At 39.7% G+C, this 13238-nt stretch overlaps 1 protein-coding gene across 1 annotated transcript; it reads right to left on the reverse strand.

Moving 5' to 3' along the window:
• Positions 1-1148: 1148 nt before the first annotated feature.
• On the reverse strand, positions 1149-7985 carry LOC134459106 (uncharacterized). Its single transcript, XM_063211432.1, has 6 exons — positions 7849-7985; positions 6971-7023; positions 4727-4784; positions 2983-3306; positions 2460-2768; positions 1149-1740 (listed from the first exon to the last, which is right to left on the reverse strand). Exons 3-6 carry the CDS (start codon positions 4770-4772, stop codon positions 1376-1378), a joined length of 1044 nt encoding a protein of 347 aa, XP_063067502.1. The 5' UTR covers positions 4773-4784; positions 6971-7023; positions 7849-7985; the 3' UTR covers positions 1149-1375.
• Positions 7986-13238: the final 5253 nt, after the last annotated feature.

A 13238-nucleotide genomic window follows, 5' to 3' on the forward strand; every position in this document is an offset into this window, starting at 1 on the left:
CTTCGCGACGCCATCCTCTGTACTCCACCCAAAGATTTTGGCTCCGCACATCGTCTGGCAAAAGCCTCGAGCTCGGTTCTCTCAGTGTTTTGCCAATCAGCAAACAGTTGAGAGTGGTGACGTAGAACTCACCCGCGAGTTCCTTTACTGATTGGTTAAGGTAACTAAAGTCACAAATTCGTTTAGTTATTTGTATGCTTTTGCAACGCTATAACGTAACAGGCATGCTAATAAAGCACAATATGGGTTTTAATTTGAGTTTGGAACTTCAATTAATTTAAATGATAGAGTAAGATCAGACCTCTCCCATCGTCCACGGAGACGGATTCCTCATGGCTTTTGCCAGACTGATTGACGGAGTCAACAGTCAGCTATTCGCCCAGGCTACCACCTTTTAACATCAATATTTAACCGGATCCCACCGCACTCTCAATTTAAAGGTGCCAAACATAAACAAAAAATTTGTGAAATTGAAAGAAAAATGTCTGCACACTTAAATCCCCTTTGTGTTCTTTTTAATGATAGGCCAAGCTTTCGGTCTACTGACCTTCCTCAGGGCTCAGTTACAAATGGAACATACAAACAAACTTATCAGTTAAGACTCATTAGGTGTTCAGTGACACCTGCACTGGTTGTAGTCCAAGTGTGGTGGGAGTTGTAGTTTTTCTCTTCTTCCTGGTTGTCATACTTCCTCTACCTAAGGTAGCTAGGCATAAAAATTACATCAATATACCAAACAGAGTTACCCTCCACCAAAACAATATATTTACATGTCAGTCCACATACATACAAACAGTTTAAGTTCTAGATAACTGCAAAGACATCAGTAAAAACAACTTCATAAATTGCAATTTCAAGACTGTAAGAGTTATGCCTCCAATCATAACATGACACCCATATCAAAATCAACATTTAAACCTTTGGGATGTACGACATCCAACGTGTGGATCCAGAACAGTTCCCTTTGGCATAACACTTTATCAATATTCCCACCCCTTGATAATTTAACTTGCTCAATTCCGTGAAACCGTAGGGAAGAGACAAGGTGGGCACACTCTACAACGTGACAGGCTATGGGATAATTCAGATCAGCACGTCTAATTTAACTTTTACCCTTAGTTGAACTTTTACCCACCCTTTAACGTCAATAAAATTTCCTAGAAATTTACAAGGGAGTTACAGTATGATAGTGCAAAGGGAAAATGCTGCAAGAGCAGAGTGGGATATTGCAAAGTTTTCATTTTCGAGGGGCGTTTCATGCACCCTATGTAGTAAGTAGTCTAGATATAGCACACTGGAGCAATATGAGCGGGATTATGGTTGTCAGGAAACCATGGAAAGCCGCAGGGGAATCAAAAGCATCAGTTGTCCTGCATCAGGGTGAAGGGGAGGCTAAAATTATGCTAATTATGCTAACAAGAAAAAAATACACAACATGAACAATGTTATGAATATAAACACCCTCTGACGTGGTTACCTGAACATTGTACGTGCACAATAATTCATCACTTTGTCTATCTCTCACAGTATATATCCCTATATGGTCCCTCGTCACAGTGTTCAGTTCAACTTTGTGTCCATTTTTGACATAAATCCAGCCTGGACTGCATTGACTACCATTACAGACTATGACTGGAGTGCTGTAATGGTCCCTCTGGAAGTACACAATAACAGGATCCACTGTGTAAAGTTGCAGGGAGAGTCGGTCTTCAAGAGAAACTTCTCTTCTCTTCTTGTGACCTGAAATTGAACAGTAAAATATGTTTGTTCTGAAATTATGATGGATTTTCAACAGTGTAAAGGCACAGACAGAGAAAAGCTGCAATGTGCATTGTCAATGTTAGTTCAATCAAATGTACTCAAAAAATCTAAAAGTCTAATTGTGTATATTAGAGGGTTTGCATGGGTTCCTTAGTAGTTTGGTAGATGCATGAACTGACAATATTTAGGCCAGCGCTTTCAAGATAGCTGACTTTCAACATGATCAACTTTTTTTGCATCATGGCTTTTGAACAATTTGTTGTTTCAATGAGGCCGCACCTTGCATAGCAGTGTTTTTTATTGCACAGACGCATTTCGGCGTGTGCCTTCTTCAGTGTTTTCAACAATTTGCATCAAATCTTTAGCCTGACTCTCGCCAGACCCTTGTGTGATTATTCCGCTCAGCTTTGTGAGATCACAGGAGGGTCTGGAGGACTTTCAGATTCGCCCTGCTCATGAACCACCTTGTAGCCGAGCCAATCAGGATCGCTGTATTTTCATAGACGTGACTTCAAAGTTTAAAAAAGCATGTCCCCGGCCTTATGACTAATATAACAGGGAGTTGTCTTATGTGCCATCCTTGAGAAATGACAGACTAGCAGAAGTCAGACATGAACAAGATAATTAATAGGAATAACATCATTGAACTGAATTACCGATAAACAATTTTACAGATTTCGCACGTTTAGTAGACTTACCACTTACTACAAGAAGACAAGTCACATCTATATCCCCATTGCACCTGTAGGTCCCACGATCGGAAAAAAATGCCTGAGCAATGATGAGAGATAAATTTCCATTGTGTACATCATCTGAGAAGTCCACTTCATCTGCCTTATCCATTATTCCACCTCTCTCTACTCGAAGTACACTTTTCTCATCTTTCTTCCATTCAAAACTGATGTCCTCGGACATCATCCCCTTCTGAGAACCTTTATTTTGTCGTGTAAAACAAGGGATGGACACAGGGTCTCCAGCAGTTACTTCAAGCTTCTTTGGAATGTTTGCTAAAGACAAAATATATAATTTGGGGCATATAACTTTTGGGGCTCATGAACAGATACAACAATTACACTCACTGAGTAACAAAAAAACAAATTGACGCCACAATTGTGCTATCCTGGTTTTACCAGACTACATTAATTACTTCTTCTTATTAATTAATATCAAAATTCAGATACATTTGCTTTCTCTGATTAAGAACAGATGTGTAGTCCCTACCTGTAATCTTCAAGGACCAAGCTGTCTTGTGTTCTCCATTATACCAACATTCATATTCACCAAAGTCATTATACACTGTGCGATGTATGGTGAGGGATAAATCTCCCTTTGCGATGCTTTTAGATATCTGTACTCTGCCCTCATACCCACAGTCTGAGGTGAGTTTTCCATTGGAAATTCTGGCCACGATGTTACCATGTGTTTTCCATGTAATCTTAGAAGGATCCACATTCTCTGGATCTGTATAACAACTGAGTGTAACAGGATCCCCAACGTGTACGATTTTCTCTTCTATGTCATCATAACCAGCAGCAGATAGACACCCTTGGTGCAAAAGAAAATACATAGAAAGTTAAAATACACTGTTTGATGTATTGGTTATTTACATGCATTTATTTAAAGAACAGTCCACCATTTTTTGATAGTTGCTACTGTCTCCATTATTTGGCTAATTTGGATTTTGTCTCAATTGGTTTTATGTAACGGAGGCTAACTAGCAGAGTTGGCATGCAACGTTAGTAAATCTCCCTCCCGAAAGCCGGTTGATGTCGTTGATGCCGTTGGACTGGGGACTGGTCCTTTAGTCCAGCGGTACTGTGCCTCTCAATTCCGAACCGATGTAGTTGACGAGGTTGCAGGTTTGCGCCCCAAGGGGGACAAACAGGTGCAGGAAGACCTCCGTCACAGTGGTGCCGATTGACCCGGTATGGGAGTGAGAGTGGGAGTGAGAGTGTAACGGAGGCTAACTAGCAGAGTTGTCGTGGAACGTTAGTAAACCTCCCTCCCAAAAGCCTCATAAATCACATGCGTCACATTTACAATGGTCGTCTATTGGGCTTGTCCAAATATGTTCTTAAAAACCACCATAAACAACTGTTCTTAAAAGTATGCATCTCACTGAGTGATTAGGGGTGGTCAATGGCATTCCCTAACAAGTTTGAAGGCGAAATATGGCTTCTGTAATTTCATCATTGCCATTTTGTGCCAAATATTTACTGTACAAACAGCTGCATAAAACGTCAGAAGCCAAATTATGTAATACAAGTGGATACCCCTGAACCCTTGGTGAGTTGCATATTCTTGAAAACAAATGGTATGGTTTTAAGAACAGATTTGGACATGCCAAGATGCCCAGTTGAGACAAAATCCAAATTAAATAACAGAGACAGAAGCAAACATGAAATTGAGGGGGACTGTAATGCAATGCAGACAACTCAGAAAATGAGTTTAATGTTAATGCAAACACATAAAGAAAAAATCCTATGTATTCTCTTATTTACCAGGGCTTACACATGAGCAATTTCCTGAAATGAGGTGGACTTCCTTTGAACTTTAAAGTATACCTTCAGCATGTTCAAACCCGTGTAAATGCTGGGAGGACCATACCAGATCAACAGAAGCATGCAATTGCATCCAATCCCACAATCTTATGATAAAGATAGAATATGACCAGGGAATTAACGGGTGACTTTGTCCACTCAGTATTTCAGACAACTGGGTTACACTCCTCTTTCACCATCTTGCTTCAACACCCACCACAGGAAGTGATTCCGGTTTGCACCCACATGTGTATAATGGATGCCAGCCTGAACAACTTCGCATGAGAACTTAAGCTGCCTGTTGACGTCTGAAAACACAGACTTCAATTGGATACCTCTGCAGAGGTCAATTATTGGTGTCCTAGCTCTCATTGGGAAATTATGAAAAAGATTTCATTTTTAACAATGAACATTTTTGCACATACCTAAATACAGAAATATGCAGCTCACCAACATTAGCGCCATTGGCATCAATTGCTCTACCTGTAAATGAACAAAGAACATTGACTTACGGAATTAGAGAGATGTAGGAGAGGAAGAAGTAGTTTAGAGACACACAGTAGAGAGCAAATCACAAGAGGGCAAGAGGAAATCACAACTCCCACTTTACCGGTATGTGTATATGTTCCATCACCAAGTGGTGGAACAGTCTCCCAGAGGCAGCAAGACTAAGCACATATCCTGCAGCCTTCAAGAAACAAGTAAAGACCTTCCTCTTTCCTCTTGAGTATCTGCTAAACTAATGCTTGAGCTGGTCTAGCCCCAGAGCAGACTCTTGACATGATGTTTAGTTTAGTTTAGTTTGAGTGTGTGTGGGTGTGGGTGTGTGTGTGTGTGTGTGTGTGTGTGTGTGTGTGTGTGTGTGTGTGTGTGTGTGTGTGTGTGTGTGTGTGTGTGTGTGTGTGTATGTGTGTGTGTGTGTGTGTGTGTGTGTGTGTGTGTGTGTGTGTGTGTGTGTGTGTGTATGTGTGTGTGTGTGTTTGTGAGTGTGTGTGTGTGTATTCTTTATTAATTAAAAAAACAAAACAAAACAAAAAAAACAAAACAAAAACTAACCCCCCTTTGCAACTGCACTTGTAGCTCTGTATGTTTCCTGTGCACTTTGTATTTGCTTTTGATGTTGGCTATGATTATGTCCTCTTTTGAAAGTCGCTTTGGTTATAAATCGTCTGCCAAATGCAATGTAATGTAATATTATGTAATGTGTATGAACAAGATGTGACGTAAACATGATGTAATGTATTGTGTGTTTATAAATAGGTCTATAAAGGAATGGTATATTGAGGTTTACTCTACAGATTTAAAAATGAGTTTTCTTTCGTAGGTGTCATTCCATAAGAAACTGGGATGTCTACTCTGTTGAAATATGACAGCTCATTAAGTTCCTTTAAAATGTTGTTTAATTGGCCTCAACTATAGCTCAAATGTACTGTTACACCTCGAGGACAGGTTCCGGCCCAATACATTAAATGATTGTCCCTGATACTATCTCTCTTTTATTCATGTCCGGTCACCCTCTCAAACTGTCCTGTCTGGATGAAGACAAAGTTAGAAAGTTTATTCTCCTTGCCAACTTCGGTCAGTGAAAGAAAATGGACAGTAAGAAAAGGACTTAGAAAGTGATGAAACAGTATGAAGTAGAAAAGTCATGTGATTATTGGAAGCGTCTTGTTGTAGCACTTTGACTTTAAAAGGTGACTTTGTTTGAACAACAAATTTTCTATTTGGTGAGCGCTTACTGAATCTGTATGGAATTACATTACATTACATTACATTACACATAGCTTAAGCTTTTATCTAAAGCAACTTACAGTTATTATTTTTCAAGGTATTGGTTACAGTCCCTGGAGCAGTGTGGAGTTAGGTGCATTGCTCAAGGGCACTTTAGCCATGGACGGAGGTGTAGGGAGAGGTCAGCTAGGATTCAAACCTACAACAACCCCTAACCACTATACCCATCAAACATGAACATCCTGAAACTTGAAACCAGAGCACTAAAGAAAATTGGCATTTATTAACTGGAGACAACTGGCTTCTTGAAATTGCATACTCCTAAAATCCAGCCATACCTTTAACTTTTTTATTTAACCTTTATTTAACCCAGTAAGTCCCATTGAGTTCCAGGGAGTCCTGGCCAAGAAGGCGGTTTAAAAAGTTGCATTACAGTAAAACCACAAGGGACAAGAGACAAGACAACCACAGCTACATAACATCTAAACAAAATTGTACACAACAAAATTGAACATAAACAGACGACCAAAAAGATAAAGCAAACAAGGCAAAAACTCAAAAACAGTTGCATCTGTCAGTTAATGATGATTTTAACAGGTCTTAATAATTTAGGGATGGAAGAACTTCAAGATTTAGAGTGGCTTGAAGTTCATTCCAAGCTGTTGGTGCAAATGATAAAAATGCTGCTTTTCCTAATTCAGTTCTTGTAAATGGAGTATGCAAAAGTATTTTTTCTAATAACCTAGTCCTGTAAGGGCTATCTTGAAAAGAAAGTACATTAAAAATGTATAAAGTTAGTTAACCCATAAAGGATTTGGCAATAAAAGTCAGTGCATTCATTTTTGTCCTGAAGGAAAGAGAAAACCATTGTACAGTTCTATAAAGAGTGCAGTGGTGAGTCCTGACTGATGCACCTGTGATAAAACATAAGTACTTACGAATGCACGCTGATTCCATGCAGATTGATGTCAGAAGACATCATCCCAAATTTCTGTAGACAGCAAATAGTTGTCCTTATTGAACATTGCATGTATGAGATACAGAATATCTGTTTGTCTATTTACAGTACAGTACAGTGAGTGACAATACAACACGCTTGGCAAGGGTTAGGCCAACTTGTGACCCCAAATCAGTTCATATTGCTATAACTGACAGACTGCATTCAGAGAATCTGGAAGAACAGTAAGGCAGAATGCTTTGTTCGATTTTCTGCCATAAACCATACCATCTTTAAAAAATGATGGTTACTTACTCAAACTCACACGCAACAGAAATTCCAAGAGAATAAAAAACAGAGAGAGAGAGATAGAGAGAGAGAGAGAGAGAGAGAGAGAGAGAGAGAGAGAGAGAGAGAGAGAGAGAGAGAGAGAGAGAGAGATACTACATAGCACATATTTTTTCAGAAATTCAAATTCACAATCTCCCACAATACTGTGTGACTGGTTGGAAATACATTCCCAGTATAGGCTGCCTGTCTGGCACAAGACATAGCGCTCTCCTCCCGGAATGCACGCTGCTCGGGTGGTCTCTCTCTAACTCGCTCTCTCTCACCCTCTCTCTCACCCACTCTCGACGACAGCGTGCGTTGCCCAACTACAAAAAATGAGGCTATCTCGTAGTGGCACCACAAAGTATACAGTTGATTTTCCCCGAGACTGGGCTCTACACACACACACACACACACACACACACACACACACACACACACCCTATCTGCATTCACCATTTGACATGAATAGAAACGAATATAAGCATCAGTTTGGGTCTCTACCAAACAACTTAAGTCATTTAATCCATGTTATGCTATGAAACGTACTACAGGTAGCCCACCTGAAACTGTTTCTCGGGGTTACATCTACTGGCAGACATTTCTCTACCTCTCGGTAGTTTTCCACTGGCAAACTCTTTCACTTTCACTTTGTCAACACACCCAAACGTTGGGCTTGACTTTGGTACCTGCCAACTGGACAAAAATGGGTAAAACTTCGCTGTGGTTAGTAACAATTGCAGCCTGACTAGCCACTTCGGCAGGTTACTTATTCTTGGGTATGATATAAGGGTCATTCAGATTCCCTTTGTCTGATAAACTGTATCATTTGACATATACATTCATAGCACTGTCCATCTTGTTTTATCACTTAATTTTCTGAGCTCAGATGTATCAAAGTAAAGAAAATGGGCTATGTCTAAAAAATACTGACAACAAAACTGTGGCTATAAAGGCTGAATGGCTTGTGACTCTGGAAAACCACTAGTCACTGTGGGCGGTGGCAAAAAGTGAACAAAAAGTTAATGTCAAGCCCTGATGAAAAGATAAGAAAGAAAGGTTTGTATGCATTATAACCAGCTTGAACAAATGTTTTAAAGGCTTGACTAACTGTCTGACTGATCTTTAAGGTGTGTTAAGCTTCTGCTTACTATTTGTTACCTTTAATTAAAAATAACACTGTCAAAAATGTGAAAATGTTGTACAATGTACAATATTGGCAGTAAAATTATTCATGTAGAATTAAAAAGAATATCTACCCACCCCACCCAAGTGATTTCCCCCCTAACTGTCTCACATTTCAGCTGAAATGAAACTATTGTGGTATCGAGTGTCACCGTGCCACATTGTTTGCATAATAAAATGGTGTCAGCAGTTGAGGTCAGGTTTTATTGCGGTTAGGAGGCTGCAGTTGTCAGCATTGCTTCTCTAATGTTACAAGATGGCTGCTCATTGATAAAACATTACAGGGCCTTGGCAGACTGGCAGGAAAAGTAACACAAAACAAAATATTAAAAGAATGAACTGAACGAACTGAATAACTTACGTAAACCAAAATAAACCAAAATAAGATGAAAGATTGAATAACCTATTGCATCTCTTGTAAAATTATGGACTATTTTTATTATTTTACTGTATATATTTCAGTTGGGCACTGTCTCAGAATATGGTCGTGAAAGAGGGTGCAAAGGAAAAATAGTGTGGCACAACCTATGTAAGAGGGGTCTTGGCTGGAATGTATACCAGCAATATGGGGGGCCTTGTCATGGTAAAGTTTGTGAACCCCTGGGGTGATGCACTGGCAAATTATGCTGAAATTACATATAATATAAATGGATGTTTAGTGTTCCTGTATTGTCTTGTTCCGAGACTGGGCATTTTTTTTAACAACAGCAGTGTGATAATAACAGAGATTTTTGTTCTATCTATATTGCATCGCATTTGCTATTTGTCGTCTGTCTCTAACACCTATGGGTACTTGACACCAAACTGTCACCAAAGGAGCTGTCTGGACAATGTTGGTTTAATAACACGTTTCAACCACTGAGTGCTAGTAGAGCACCACAGAGTGGGCAAGACAAATCTCAATCCATCTTCACAGCACAACGCTGCCAATAGGGCAATAGGGCTTGACATTGGGACCTCCCGACAGGCCAAATGCAGGTAAAATTGGCTAGTAATACGTTGTTTGTATCTCCAGCCACTTTGGCAGGTACCTTATTACAAGGTATACCATAAGAATAGCCTGTATTCTGTTTCCCCTCTGCATTACTCGTTCACTTTTAAGCTAAAAAAAAGCTTTTTAGTTGCACAGGTTCTATTTGCCTTAATTTGGGTTTATGTAGGAAGCTATGTTAATCTTCTTGCTTTAGCACTTCATATTCTGATATTACCTGTAACTGTGCACTGTCAGGGTAAAGAAACACAACTGATGACAAACTGTGTGTAGTAGAAAGGCTATTGAAAACCACTAGCCACAGATGTCAGTGTTACCAGACGTGGTTTTGATGATTTCCAGCCCAATAGATGTGCAAAAAACTGTTTGGCAGCAATTTGAACTAAATTCTATTGATATACAGTGGTATGAGTTTGGGCACCCTTTTGGAAAATCATTACATCAGTTTATCTTTGGTAGAGCTTTTGAAGCAACTTCATTTCAACATGTTTAACCGCAGGGGAAGAGAAACATTTCAGTTGGTGTTTGTGTCCCATAGACATACATATTTCAACATTCCATATATATCGTGGATTGTAGCCCCTTAATGCGCGCCGTACCTCCAGTGGCACGCTGTAATAGTCATTGAAATGTAACTACCATAGCACTACAATACTATGACACAACACAGGCCCTTTAGTAAAGCACCACGACTTGGTCATTACCATACTGGTAACAACGAATGTATAAAGCCACGTCTTAAGGGGTTAAAGGAGGGCATCAAAACTGTGCAAGAACACATGTAGAATTATATGCAGTGCTTGACAAAAAATATAAATTCTCGCTGTTGTGCAACAGCAATGTCAGCGGTCTATCCACCCGGCGTCAGCATGGCACAACTGATGGCCCCACACATTTCCACAAGGTCCATTTGCCAATACAAACATTTTACAGAAATTTCCTTGATCTGATATTGAGTCACTTGGTCTATAGCCAATGACATGGAGAGGACAAACCTGTGTTGGAGGGAATCTGTGACAGGGGTTTTCACTTTTACTTTTATATTTTATATCCCTGTTCCACCTAGATAATCAGCTATGTTAGACCAAGTGACTCATTATTACATCAAGGCAACCTTGCTTGTATTGCTTGTATGACTTGACTGACTGGGTGTTTTTACTTGAAAATAGACAAAAAAAAGCTTGTTGAAACGTGTGGCGCCATTAGTTGTGCTGTGTTGACATCAGGTAAGTTTCCAGCTGACATCGCTGTTAGACATTTTTAAATATTTTTTTATAATTGATATTTTTATGTTAAGCACATACTTATACGTGTCTTCATGCACAGTTTGGATGCCCTCTGGGAAAATGTACTATGTTCTGTAAATGAGTGCCATTAAAAATGTGGTTTTATATCTAAGGTTGGGGTGGGTCTGGGGATGGGTTGGGTTGTCCTTAGAGCAGTTATAACCTTACTGTCACCAAAATTGTAATAATTATGTCTTAATATGCCACTTAAGGCTCTTGGGACTGTCATAGCAATGTTGTTATGATGTTAAGTATTTTCAGCAAATAGTGAATACGCCCGCTGGTGACCCCATCTGCAGTAAGAGGCTACGTAAGTGTAACAAAGTGGGTAGGACCCAAGTGAATGCAGGGACCCAATAAAGGGATACGAAGAATGAATGGATACGAAGAGGCAGAAATTGTTCCAAAAACAATTGGTCTTCTTTATTTATATTATTTAAAATATGAATGATGTGTTGGTCAGACAAAGACTATAAAAAAGAGAATTACTACAACCACAACACAGCTGGGCAGGCCCTCACAGCACCAGTCAGTGAAACAACAAGAGGCAGTAGATTCACAAAGTAGGTCAGTAGCCAAGTAGGACAGCAGGTTCACACAACAAAACTTAGGAATGCATTACACAACAACCATCAGAGATGCTAATCATTTCACAGAAAACTTTAAAGATGTGCAGTGATCACAAAACTTGCATGTACCAAAACCCACACTAACCCCTCGAACACACGGGCACGGTCCTAGTGAACTATCTAATGCCGTAATCAATGTGGCATATTTTTTCCAAATTTCAATTACTTCCATGGGCATTTCAGGAGCAAATTAACCTTAAATGAAATTCAAGCATTTCAAAGCATTGAAAACTGTCCACCAATAGATCCCATTGACTTGCAAAATAAGTTCTGGGGCTATCAGTTCCATCTGCACCCTTGCCTCCGCCAAAAAGTTCAACTTGTCAGGCAGCGATGGATCAGCCTATCAGACCATGTGTACACACATTCACATTCAATCAGACATGCCCACCGTCATCTTTTGGCAGACAGAGCCGGTTTTATCAATAAGCAGACTAGGCAGTTGCCTAGGGCCCCGACAAATTTCCCCATTTTATGGGACCCACAACAGTCAGCCCTGCCATGTTAAGTAGTACCAGTGAAAGTAGCCTAATTGAAATGACTGTCTATACTTGTCTATAGGTCTATATTTTGCCCCAAATGGGTAGAACTGCTGTTGGTCTTCTTCGTCCTCTTCGTCCTCTTCCAAAACACCAAAACAGCAGAAGGCCTGCTAGAAGGCATAGGGTCACACAAAAAACATTACCTGCAAAAAAACACCAGTGTAAGTTTTTGGGCTTTTTGCCTTCATTTGAGACAGGACAGTGAAGACGTGGACAGGGAGCAAACGGGGAGAGAGAGACGGGGAAGGGCAGTCGAGTGCCCTACCATTAAGTTTGCAATTTCTGAACTTGGTATACATGTAGACCATGCCTATTCAATTGGCGGCCCAGGCGTGCCCCCCATATGCAATGCAGTTTTGATACTGCAGTACAACACATGATTTTCTTGTGGATCTCTTGTTTGTCTTGTACACTAAACATTCAATATGGTTAGGTTTTAGGTTACATTAAAAATAGTTTCTAGACTACTGATTTGAAGTGTCATTACCACCTTAGTGATAGTTGAAAATGTACGGCCCACCTTAATTTTTTGGTTTTGAAATGTGGCCCTAATGTAATTCTAATTGAATAGGCCTTATGTACACCTATATAACATCATGAGAGAAGCAGAAACATAGGCCTACCTTTAGATGACGTAAAAAATGCACCCACTATTGATAGCTTTAAATCTAGACTCAAGACAAAGCTGTTCTCAGATGCTTTCTTAAATTATTGAATGAAAAGACGGTAAAATAAGAGAAGTAAATTAGTAAAATAAGAATTGTTTTTCAAGGTTTTATGTTTATTTATGTTTTATTTTATTATTATTTTTACCTTATGTTTTATCTTAATGTTTTAAATGTTTTTTTTGACTCTAATTCATTTCCCTGCTTTCCTTTCATTTACATTTGTTAACTTTGTGAAGCACATTGAGTTGCACCTGTGTATGAAATGCGCTATATAAATAAACTTGCCTTGCCTTGCCTTGCCTTACCTTTAGAGTACAGCTGTCCCACTTCTAGCACAATCTCATTCATTACGGTGCCTCTGGGATCCAGGACCTGGTACACACCATTGTCGTCCTCAGTCAAATCTTTCAGAGTTAAATAGCCCTGATCCATGACAATGCGTTCACGTTTATGTGCACTACAATTTGCGACACCATCCCTGACCCAGCAAACAGTTGATTTTTCATTAACATTTTCCCCTAGGTGATTGACATCAGCATCTTCTGAAGTGACATAAAAGACGAAGGAATAGCCTGTGTATTGATGCACTTTTTGACGATAGCCATGGTGTATGCCTGCAGGGAGAAAAAGAGTGTTTC

This window comes from Engraulis encrasicolus, chromosome 11 (assembly GCF_034702125.1).
Source record: "Engraulis encrasicolus isolate BLACKSEA-1 chromosome 11, IST_EnEncr_1.0, whole genome shotgun sequence".
NCBI lineage: Eukaryota > Metazoa > Chordata > Actinopteri > Clupeiformes > Engraulidae > Engraulis > Engraulis encrasicolus.